The following is a 12,623-nucleotide window of genomic DNA, read 5'->3' as shown; positions in this document are numbered from 1 at the left end:
GAAGAGGGGAGTCCTTATGACTCACTTGTGCAAGATGCAATGCACAGTGCAAGAGAGGACGGGTGGAAGACAGCAGCCTGTACTGGACAGTGTTGTCCAACGTGAACGTATCCCCGGACACTGAAATACCCTATTAAAGAATGGGAGAGTCACACTGGGGAAGTTCCAACCACAGTTGCAGGAACTTTGAGCCAGAACTCTTGGCCACCTAGCTCTGTCAAGTGTGTAGCAGCGTGTGCTTGTTAGTGACACTCCAAAGAGTGTCCTGTGGCATCTACACCAGTTTTAGCGTATGTGTAACACAACAATGGGCTTGAACTGTTGATTTTCTCTTATCCTAGCAACCCTGTGGACTTCAGCAAACCTTTCTTGATCAAATTCAATTTCTTTAATTTCTTTCTCTTTAACGTAAGACAAGATGATGCTTGAAATGTTGTCCTTGAATTTAAATAGATCAAGACTACAGTCTATCAATCCATCACTTTGTTAAAGTAATGTATTGCACAGGGTATTTAGGACTGATGAATGATGACCATCAACTACTGGAGCACATTTATTTAAAGTAGTTTGGATAGTGGGACGTTCATGTTGACCACTGGGTTTTTCTGCATGTGTATATTGACTGAATGGTGAGGTAGATTATGTTGCTACTGGACAGAGCAACACTGGAAGTGGCTTCCATTTGGCCACACTTGCTGTTCTTAATGTTTTCTCTGTGCCGCAGATCCCTACTTCAGATATGTGCCAGGCTCCTACGGTGAAGACACATGTGACAATGCATCAGACATACACAGAACCAAGAAATGCTATGGACTTTAACTTGGTTTGTTGCAAATGATGTTGAAATATACTAGCCAAGCAAACAGAACAGCTTGATATCTTTCCTGTGTGTAAAAAGCTATAATAATATATGTGTTTTACAGAAGAAGAAAATTCTCTCATGTAGTAGTGTGCACAGTAGTAGTCTGTTGTTGAGCCTTCAGCACTCAGCAGCATGCCAAAAAGGAGACACAGTCAGTAATACAAGGCATACAGGGTACTGATTTGGAGATGGGGCGGTGAGATGGGGGTGGGGGGGGGGGGAGCAGTTTATGCAGGTAATGAGCAAAAGGTGTTTTGACAATAGTAGCTAATGTACTGCCCTCATCAGAGAAAATTGTCATGTAAGTACCCAGGAAAAATTTCATTTGTGGTGAATGCCCCACAGAATGGCGAATCTGCAAAAATTTGTTAAGATACTTGAAAGAAATTAGTATTTTTGTCATAATGAGTTCCAGCAGAAAAGGACACTGTCCATGAAAATGTGGTCAACTGTGAAGGTTACTCAATGCAGCAATCATTAATAATACTTTATTCAAGAAAAGTTTATGAAGAATTGAGCTGTTGATGAGAATACAGTGATACAGTGATACAGAAAGAACAGAAGGAATTTAGTTGTCAATACAAGAATATTAAGTTACTCAACAATAATTACAACACAGAATAAAATACATGTCTACAATCCAGAAGATTGAGATTTCGAGCCGGTGGCTGTTTTCTAGTCTTCAGTTCCTTGTCATCACACGCCAGTTAACTGCAGTTACATTGGTGGTATATCAAACACCAGAGTTGGCCACTGCTGCAGCAATTTCTATTGTAGCCTTCCCACCATGACAATCCCACTTTGCACTGGCAGTTCGCCGTGCCTAGAGCCACTGAAAACCGTAAGTGAGCTGTATTTGAATCAAAATAACGTGCCTTCAAGTGGTACTATGTGTTGTGAGAAATTTGAAGTCAGTGGCTGGCCAAAAAGTTGAGCGTTATTGGGCTTAGAATACTGAGTCAACAGACAACTCATTAGCGTTTTTACATTAATAAATTTTAGGCAACGAATGGTGGAAGACCGACAGGAATTAAGTGCAAAAGTAGATATCACAAATATCACAAATGGTAGCCTCCAACAGCATATTCAGGAATCTCACGAAGAGGAAAAAAAAAGGAGATAAATACAAAAATAACTAACTTGCTAACATTTTACCCATTTTACAAGAGTAGTTAAGTACTAAGATAAACGAACTATGTGATCTTGTAAGAAATGCTGGTTTTGAACAATTAAAGGAGGTAGGTCAGAATGTAAAACATATATGTAAGAATTAACTAAACAAATGTTTACAAAAGTAAATGAACAATTCTTAAGACACGCAAATGTGGTTACATGTGTTAGAGCAGGGTAAAAATTTGGACATAACAGCTTTACCAGGCTCCACTTTCAGAACTTTGGAGGCATGAGTAAGTGAATTAATTACTCAAAAGGTACAAGAAACAACAGATTTATCAGTCAGTACACTATGGTTCACAGTTGATTTAGGAAAAACAGAAGAGGAACTAGGTGAGCTCTGGGATGGACTTAATAAAACCAGAGATAAATTAAGTAAATGGAAATTTTATGAAAGCAATCACCTTTCACCAGAACTATCGGAAGAATTAAATTTAGATGGAGAAGATTTAAGATTTATTTACACTCTCAACCCAGGAGGTGGTGCTAGTATTTCATCTGGAGGGCATCATAAAACACTACTGACACAATGTCTCTCACATGGCCTGGTGTAGTATTATTTAGTTAATAAGAGTATACAAGGATTTTATTTACACTGGTATTAATTATAGTCACACTACTTATTTATTTATGTGTTATTTAAAAATACCAGGTGACAAGAAAAGTGGAACTCAGAATATTGGGGACAGATTAACATACTATGCAAGGAAGAGATTGCACCAATAATAATCAAGACCCTCTTGAACGGAAAAGGAGGCCTCTACAATATCGACACTGTAAAGAAGAATATTACATAAAAACGGAAGTACTAGGCTAGACGAACAACTGCTTGTCACATTCTGGGATTCTTATATACCCTACAGATATTGCAAGTATCTTCAGATTTCGTACAAACAGTAGCTCAAGTAGCATTTACTGGTCTCAAATAGATTACTAATTGGTATGAAGATCATTAGGCCACTTGCTGTACTTTATGTTTTCCCTGTGCAGCAGATTACCACCTCAGAGTTGTGACAGGCTCCTTGGAAGAAGACATTCTTGACAGTGCTTAAAAAAGTCATGGAACAAAAGAAACATGATAGTAGGGTGTGTTCTAATCTGTAACTCTGTTCATTGCAAATGTTGTCAAAATGTGCTTATCAAGCAGACAGAATTATTTGAAGTCTTTCTTGTGTGTAAAAAGCATTACAATGTTTGTCGTTTACAAAAGAAGAAATTTCTCTCATTTAGTAGGGTGCACAGAAGCAGCCTGCTGTAGAGTTTCCAGCACTCAGCAAAAATGAAAAAGCAGTGATATGAAGCATACACGGTGTACCCAGATGTCAATTTGGGAAAGAGGGAGAGAGAGAGACAGAGAGAGAGAGAGGGGGAGGGGGACAGCAGGGGGAGCGGTAGAGAGAGAGAGAGAGAGAGAGAGAGAGAGAGAGAGAGAGAGAGAGAGAGAATGGTAGCTTGTCAGACCATGACTTTTTTTTTATTTGTTTTCTTTTTTAAAGAACCAGTTTCTCTATCAACTCTTCTACAGTTGAATGATGCATCTCTACAACATTCTTATTAGTATAAAACCCTGTTTGTACTGTATAATTTCTTCTGGGTCATATTATTTTAAAAACATGTACTGAATAAGATTCGAGGTCAGGTTATACAGGACATGGTTCACAATATTGCAGCATGCATTCTTTGATTCCAAATGGCACACAGTTTTCTTCATTAATTCCTCATAGTTACCATCCTTGATAGCAGCTGCAGCCAACACCAGTTGGCCATTTTTATGTATTACACATACATGAACTGAGTGTACCAGCCAGGATTAGGGAGAAAATAAAAATGGGTTTAAAAAATGAAAGAAAAGTAGTTGAAATTGGATTTTATTGCTTTCTTTTCAGATTGATGATTAAACATTTCAGTATAAATTCCTATTATTACTCTATTGAAAACAATAACCCATTCTTACAACTACTTTATTAGTGCCTCTTTTCATGCCCTGCCAGCAATGCACCTGAAAGAATCTTGTCCATCTGCCAGTTCATTTGAGCAAAATTAATAAAAAATTTAGAAGACAAAAGAACTGAGAAAATAGTGAAGATTACAATTTTCTGCATGCTTCCAAAAAGTAGTTAATAGTACTTTACTCCCATGACAATTCCACATCAAGTTAGTTTCTTTTTGCTGGGAGTGTAAATGTTATTTTAGTTGCATTTCTTAAATTGCAAGAAAAGTTAAAACACAATATTAATAAAATAAACTCTTGTGACACTATATATTTGCCTTCAGTAAATATGATGGCTCTCTTTAGTTCGTGTAAGGTTAACTATGTAACATTTTGTATGTTAATTGAATTTTCATATTAGATTTTTTTTACAATGGGTTTAAAAACGCAATCTTTTTGGGTAAGGTTAAATTACAACAACTCTGGTACCAGCAGCTCTACTTTGGCCTGAGTTCACAAAATTTTGAGAAGACCAATTCCGGAACAATACATGTCTAAAAGTCATAAAAACACCAAAACATCAGGAATCCAATATATTTACTCAGAATATGAACAAGACAGTAATAGCAATTTATTCATTCTGATGTGCAAAAGAATTATTCCAGCTGTGTTTAGAGTTCTAACATTCTGAATTTTCATTTGTTTTATTGCTGCTTATTGCTTGAAGTTGATTCGTACATAACTACACTTGTATTTTTATGGACAGAAAAAAGGTTTCACTGATTTTTCTTTCTGTTTATTCATTAATATCACGTTTGAGCATAAAAATGTGTATGAAAAGTAATAACTGTGAGCAATTTTTTTTTCAGTCATAAGCAGGCAAGTTGAAAGGCTTCTCTTTTTAGATACAGAAAGATTATAAAGATTAAAGAACATACAGTTGAGATACAGACTCCAAAAACTACACAAATTTGGCACCCAAAACATTTACACCAAATTGGTAGGAGCATATAATTTGACAGAAAAGACCTAAGGCTATCAATCAAAAAGCACAAGAAGACAGCACAGTTGTCGGCCAAATCTGTTGATTAAATTGTGAATTGTGACTGGTTAAAGATGGGCTCTCAAAGTCACACAATGAATTTTCTGTCATTTTTGTAGTCTTACGGCTCTTATAGTTTGCATTTAAAAATGTCAACGATAATATCTTCTAATTCAGCACAAAAAGTTGTTTAAGTGCACACAAGCAAGGGCTTGTAAACTGAAAGTACCTTTCACAAAAGTTATCCAAAGTTCACACTTTGGCACGTGTGTAAGTGGTGCAAACTCGGGAACCCTATTCACGAGAGGCTGTGGAAATGAACCAAAGGAGATTTGGAGCTGAATATTAGTACATATCCATTCAAGACATTGTGGAACCTTCTGATAAAATTTCATTACATTCACAAATGGTCCAGCAGAGACTCCTGTTACACTTGAAATGGAATGAGCCAATTTTCAAACTGTCCATGTACTCCACACCCTAACAAGGACTGTACAGGTGGAGCAGAAAGTGCGCTGCAGTCACAAACAATATTCTTTATTTATTCAGAAATGTATTCCATTAGAAGTGATTTTAAGGTGGAAATCAGTTTTTAAGCACCAGACTGTGATTCTCTCTGCGTATGTAGGTTCGGAGGAATGATGGTGAGACAAGAATTGAGGATACAGGATGATCCAGGAAGTGGGGTGGGGGGGAGTGAAGGTGGAGGGGAGGGATGTATTGTAGGATCACAGTTAGATGGAAGAGTATACCAAGTAAGGCTGGGTTCAGTATTAGTTTTGAGTTGGTAGCAAAAAAGTGTTTCCACTTTAGGAAGGAGAGTAGGTCTTTAACAAGCTCAGAATGACTGAATTTGTGAATGTGGCAAAAGATAAGCCCCTTTGAAATGAGGCTTTTGGAGGAGAGGTTCACTACTATGTTACAGGACTGTTTAGGTGCTGGGTTCGGTAGGATGGTGGGCGGGAGCTTGTGAGAGTGTAGCATATGTAGTTCTGCAAGATGGGGTCAGGCATCTATTAACTGATGTAAAGGAGGTTTGACAGAGGTTTTTGTAGTGGTGCTGGATTGTGGTATTCCAATATAAGTGTACAAAGTGAATAGACTTTACAGTTTTTAAGGTGGCACTGTGCATGCTGCTCTTGTTCCTGCAGTACGTGTGTTTCAAATTTGGCAATGTGATGTGGTAATTGGTACAGCAGAGTGGAAATATTTTACAGGCAGTGATGAGGTTGTGAGAAAATGTTTAGGACTCAGTTATATATTGTGTAGGGCTGAGTTGGTGAGTGCTGTGGAATGACAGAATTATAACATAGAATCACTGTGGAAAGCTGTTTGGGAGCAATTCCACAAACTAAGCAGCAACACAGAAACAAGTTATGTGGGAGTGGGTTCGGTATAGGGGTAGGGAAACTTTTCTGTATTTACACAGATGGAAGGAACTAAAATTGATTGTGGAGAAAAAAATAGTAACAGAGCATTAAAACATATGGGAATATTCTGAAAACTGGAAAAAGACAAAACCAGATTAAGTATAGCAAAGAAAGGATAAAGCTACATGAAGCACAGTAGTAAGACATCAAGATGTAAATAATACCAGTAAGAAAACTGGATGAGATTAAAATGAAGACAGGAATAGAAATAAATAATAATACAATAACAGTGTGAAATGCATGTTGGTATGTAGGTATGAGTGAAGCAGGCAGCAGTTGTAAATGGGTTGGGCATGGTCAGTATCTTGCCTTTTCGTTATGATGCACTGTAAAGCCTTCACACAGCTTAAAAGGTAAGAAGACACAGTGCTGCCAATGTACTACCAATTCACACGGGTCCTTACTGTATCCTATAGCAAACAAAAAGTGAGATACCAACTGACCTGAATTAGGAGTTAACATAAGACTAATTTCAATTAAAATCAGTGGCTTAACAGAAAGGTTCATTTTCTTCTACCATAAAACAAAGAATGAGAATAGTCATCTACAAGCATCACGGCAGTAAAAATATTCCTCAGGATGGATGTATTTATGTGTGACATAATGTGGAATTCACAAACTGATTTAGTAACTGATTTGAAGTTTTATTTTTCCCAGAGCATTTTAACGCACTGGAGGCCACTGACGCCAATAATTTTTGGACTGGTTGCATACCAGTCTCTGCCCACCAGGTCTGTTGGGTGCTATGAAGGTCCCAACTGATGCTGTGGCAGAACACTGACATTTCCTTGAAAGTGAAGGTTTCATTCTTATTTTTGCCCTCGCTAGTTTCAACACTATCTGATTTTTAACAAGTAAAATCTTAATTTCAATATAAGATTAATAAAAGCCAGTTGTCATGTCATTTCCTTTTTTCATTTATTATTAATACAACATACCAGTCATCGTACAGAGCAATAAGTTAAGTCTTCATGAATTTCCTTCTTTTCCTTGTAGTACATTTACTAAATTTAGCATATGCTGCTCTATTTAAAAGGTTTAATTTCACATTTTTGTAAGAAAAAATATCCTTCAGCCTGTCGCGCAGAATTGCTCACTGAACAGCTAGCTAATTAATGCATCAATACCCATTTGTGACACATCAGGAAGGTAACAAGTTGTGTACCTGGGATTCTATCTGCTTTTATAGTTTGCTTCTCAGTTGGTCTTACTAGGATGATTAAGGTGTGTGCATCCTGTATGTGGATGCACGAGGAGTTGGCTGTGGTCCGCGAACAGCTTGAGGCGCTTCTGGCTACAATCGGTCACCTTCAGACTGCTGTATAAGGTACAGTGGTAGTGGAGAATCTGGCGTGTTGTATGGGACACCTCAGGTGTCACTTGTTCTGCCCATGGGCTCTGCTAACCAGGCACCTCCTAGTGTACATGATGCAGTGGATTCACCCTCACTGCAGGGTGAGTATAGGGAGGTAATGCATTTGCATCAATCAAGGCGGAGAGCCAATGAGGAGACCGGTCGCTTGGCCTCACCCATTCGCCCTTTAAGTAAATATGTGGCTGCTGCTTCAGTAGGATATGGGCAGGCCCACAGGAGGAGGAGTTTACTAGTTATTGGGAACTCCAAAATTAGGTGCGTTGTGGAGCCCCTTAGACAGACACTGTTCAGGGCTGGAAAGAAAGACAATGTGCATTCGGTAGTGTCTCGGTGAGCCTCATCCAAGATGTGGAGGCAGCTCTGCCTGCAACTATCAAGCATGCAGGGTGCAGTTGTCTGCAAGTTGTGGCTCACATTGGCACCAATGATTTCTGTCGCCATACTCAGTTCATACAGGACAGGTGGACGGGGGGTGTGGGGGGGGGGAGGAGGGGGGGGGGGAGGAGGAGGAGAAAGAAGTGGTGGTGGTGAAGACTGCTAGCCTTGGTGTGGGGTGCAGGCAGAGCTCACAATTTGCAGCATTGTTCCCAGGGGTGACTGGGTCCTTTGGTTTGGAGCCGAGTGGAGGGTCTCAACCAAAGGCTTCGTTGATTCTGTGATTGTCTTGACTGCAGATTTCTAGACTTGCATTATCTGGTGGGGATTTGTAAGACTCCCTTTGTCAGGTCAGGGGGTGGTCTACATGAAGGAAGCAGATTGCTTATGAAGTGCACATGAGGGTTTTTTTGACTAGACAGTAGTTTGAAGTACTCTGAAGAACACTCCCCAGTCAATACGCAGCAAAGGATGTCAGACCACTTTAGGTCTAAAGAAACTTCGACTGTCAACATTTTATCAGTAAACTGTCAAAGAATTCATAACAAAATTTCTTGAATTTCCTGCCCTACAGGAAAGCTCTCATGCTCAAAGTATTCTTGAGACCAACAGCTCACTGCAACCTAAAGTGGAAAGATCTGAGAGATTTAGAAAGTCAGGGAACATATGTCATAAAGACAGATTAGACTCCAAGGCAGGGGGAGTGTTCACTGCAGCTGACAAAAATATTACCTCTATTGAGGTTGAAGTGGAATGCGACAGTGAAGTTATCTGGTCCCGTATAACAGACGGATGTTTTTAGTGGCGACCCTATTCCACTGTGACAGTTCTTAAAACTTCAAAGAAAGACCACAGTCAGTTGCGCATAAATTCCCAGACCATGCAATACTTGTTGGAGGTGACTTTCACCTATTGAGTATAGACTGGTATATCTATGGATTCATTGCTGAGGATACTGACAGACAGATGGCCAAAATAATTTTGAAAACATTTTCTGAAAACTCTTTTGAGCAGTTAGCTTGGTAGCCCGTACGCAATGGAAATATCTTAGATCTTGTAGCTACAAACATGCCAGATCTTACTGACAATATCAGTATAGAAATGGGGATTAGCAATCATAACTAGCAATTAACCATGGTTATGAAAGATATTACATCAAGTAAGAAGGCTAGGAGAGTGTTTCTTGTAGATAAGAGGCGATAAGCAGTTGTTAGCATCTCACTTAGCCAGTGAATTAACGTCACTTAGTTCCAGTAAGATGCAAGTAGAGGAGTTACAGGTAAAGTTTAAACAGATTGTAAATCATGGTCTGGAGAGTTATGCACCTTGTAAGTGGATAAAGGATGGAAAAGCCTCTCCATGGTTTAATAATGAAATTTGGAAGATGCTGTGGAAGCAGAGGTTATTGCACCCTCAGTTCGAAAGAGACCGCAAAAATGACAACAACAAAAGGTTAATAGAGATTCGTATGTTTGCGAAAAGATCTATGCGCAAAGCATACAACAACTACCACTGTGATACCTTAGCAAAAGATCTTGCAGAGAACCTGAGAAAATTCTGGTCCTATGTAAAATCCCTAAGTGCGTCTTACGCTTCTGCTCAGTCCCTTGTTGAACAGTCAGGTGTGGCAGTTGAAGACAGCAAAATGAAAGCTGAAGTTTTAAATTTCATATCCAAGAAATCATTCACGCAGCAAAATCATACAAATATACAGTCATATGACCATCGGACAGGCTCCTGGCGCAGAGAAACAACTGAAAGATTTAAAAGCAAATAAGGCACTAGGTCCGGATGTACTCCCAATTTGGTTTTACAAAGAATACTCCACAGCATTATCCCTTATTTAGCTTGCATTTATTGCGAATCTCTTGTCCAGCACAAAGTCCCAAGTGGCAGAAGGGTAAAGGAACACACCTGCAAAATTACAGACGAATATCAGTAACTTCAGTTTGTTGCAGAATCCTTGAACATATTCCCAGTCTGAATATAATAAATTTTCTTGAGACTGAGAAGATTATGACCACAAATCAGCTTGAGAGAGCATTGCTCGTGTGAAACTCAGATCAACCTTTTCTCACATGATATACTGTGAACTACATATGAAGGGCAACAGGCAGAGTCCATAGATTTCTGGAACACATTTGACGCGGTGCCCCACTGCAGGCTCTGAATGAAGGTACAAGCATATGGAATAAGTTCACAGATATGTGAATCGCTCGAAGACTTCTTAAGTAATAGAACCCAGTATCAGGGACAATGGTATCATTAGGAGTGCTCCAGGTACGTGTGATACGATCACTGTTGTTCTCTATATACAGATAAATTATTTAGAGGACAGGATAGGCAGCAATCTGGGGTTGTTTGCTGATGATGCTGTGATGCATGGCACTGTACTAATTAAAAGCTACCAACTGAAAACTTCACTATTATACGAGATAGGAAATTTAGAATGAGCTGAGCGGAATAATCTGAAGCAGTGACACCACCCACCGGAAAGCACTGATTCCATTATCTGTGAGAAGATATTTTGATTCACTGGAAAATAAATCAATTAAAATATATACACACTTAAAGTTTGGAACCAGGCACACTATTTTCTTTTGTGTCATAATATCTGTTTACTTCTGAAGTTCGCCTGCGTATTATCATAGACATTATTTTTGTGGACTGAATGGCATCCTTTATTAATATGTAAAGTAATTAATTAAAAACTTAATAAAATTAACATAAGGCATTATACATTTAAATATGACTGTCAAACTTTTAGCTGGGGTGTTCCTAACATGGATGAATAAAGTGGTTGCATGAATTTTTCTAATGTAATAATCCACAACATATTTCATAAACCCAATTTTGTTCTGAGTATACAGCCCATCCAAAGTAGTAAAACTTAACCTAGTCATTTTCAAAAATTTTTGATAAAAACTTTAATTTTTTTATCACTTACCTGCAGCAGTAAAGGTTCACTATTCACTGTCAACATTTTTAGTTGTTGGTATTAATGTATGGGGACTATAAACAGAAAGCAGGAATGACGTGACAGCTAGCTTATATTCATCTTACATTTAAAATAACATTTTAATTGTTATGTCTACCACAGTTTCGAAACTCGTAGAGGTGACAAAAAGAATGAAATCTTCACCTCTCAAGAAAATGATCAGTGTTACGCCCACCAACCAGTAGTCACTTTCCTGGCACCTGGCAGGGCCGATGGGTGAACACTGTCACACAGCCGGTACGAGAATGGTTGGCCTCAGTGGCATCTAGTACTTCGTAATAAAAAGTGTAAAACAGGATCACACTAGTCCAGCCCATCAACACAGAAACGCTGTTATTACTAGACCAAATGGTTAGTGGTTTTTGTTTTACTTAAATGTTTGACAGTTGGAAACAATAGGAAAAATTATATGGATCTTAGTGCAGCTAGAAAGACTACCTTGATACACAACTTATTTCTCATATAGACATAAAATATGCTTTCAGTTTTTGTCTTATCCTTGTCCGGGGATGCAATTTTCAGCTCCTTAGTGACTCACTGAACATCCCTCAGAAAAGTCTAATACATTCGAACTGTGGCATCTCAACTCTTGTTTGTATTATCTCCATTCACTAATACTACTTTGACATGCGTGTAGAAATGCAAATGTCAGTTGTGAAAAGCTTAAAATGCTGTAGGAGGGACAAATAAAATTGCAGATCAGTTACTAAATCCATTTACAACTCCACATCATGTCATACAAAAATGTGCACATCAGGAGCAATGTTTTTACTGGCTATGATTCTTGTGAATTGCTCTTTTCCTTCCTTGTTTTATGGTGTAGACATATAGTTGTAAACATATAGTACGTTGACAGTACTGTCTCTCCTTTCCTGTTATGCTGTGTGACACTTTACAGTTCAGCATATCAAAAGGCAAGGGATTTTGCAACTTATGCCACTGAAAATGTGAGACTATATGTCTGGTGCAGGCAGGAGCAGAAAATACAATGATGGTGAAGAGAAGTGGTGAGATTAGTTTGAAGATCCAGAAATAAACATATCAGTCTTAGCATGCGGAGATGATAGTTTTGTGTGTGTGTGTGTGTGTGTGTGTGTGTGTGTGTGTGTGTGTGTGTGTGTGTGTATGTATGTATGTGTGTGTTCGCCGTCACATATCTCTTTTGTGTATCCGGAGGTGGACTCTCTCAAAAAATTTAATTTAGTATTTTTGTGGCGGTGTTCGTAGCGAAATGGCTTACGAAGTCACCGCCACACTTTTAATAGCGGGCCGACCGGTCCGCTGGAACAGTGAACAGAAAGATGAAAGCCCAAACACTCATATTAAATAAAAGTCGGTACTTATCTTTTATTAATGAAGATACAGTAACACAGTAGTGAACTCGGTGTCTACAGAAATCTGTCTAGTTCGAGTCGGAGCGGCTAGGTCAGCGTCGGCT

The 12,623-nt window shown here is 38.7% G+C and overlaps 1 protein-coding gene across 1 annotated transcript in view; it reads right to left on the bottom strand.

The window, feature by feature from the left end:
- Window positions 1-11,170, bottom strand: part of LOC124722804 (molybdenum cofactor biosynthesis protein 1-like) — a 157,997-nt gene extending 146,827 nt beyond the window's left edge. The window contains exon 1 of the mRNA XM_047247934.1: window positions 11,135-11,170. Within this exon, the coding sequence (XP_047103890.1) occupies window positions 11,135-11,170 (36 nt within the window). The remainder of the gene's footprint in view (window positions 1-11,134) is intronic.
- Window positions 11,171-12,623: the final 1,453 nt, after the last annotated feature.

The sequence above is a fragment of the Schistocerca piceifrons genome, chromosome X (genome assembly GCF_021461385.2).
Source record: "Schistocerca piceifrons isolate TAMUIC-IGC-003096 chromosome X, iqSchPice1.1, whole genome shotgun sequence".
NCBI lineage: Eukaryota > Metazoa > Arthropoda > Insecta > Orthoptera > Acrididae > Schistocerca > Schistocerca piceifrons.
This window is presented reverse-complemented; position numbering and strand designations above follow the sequence as displayed.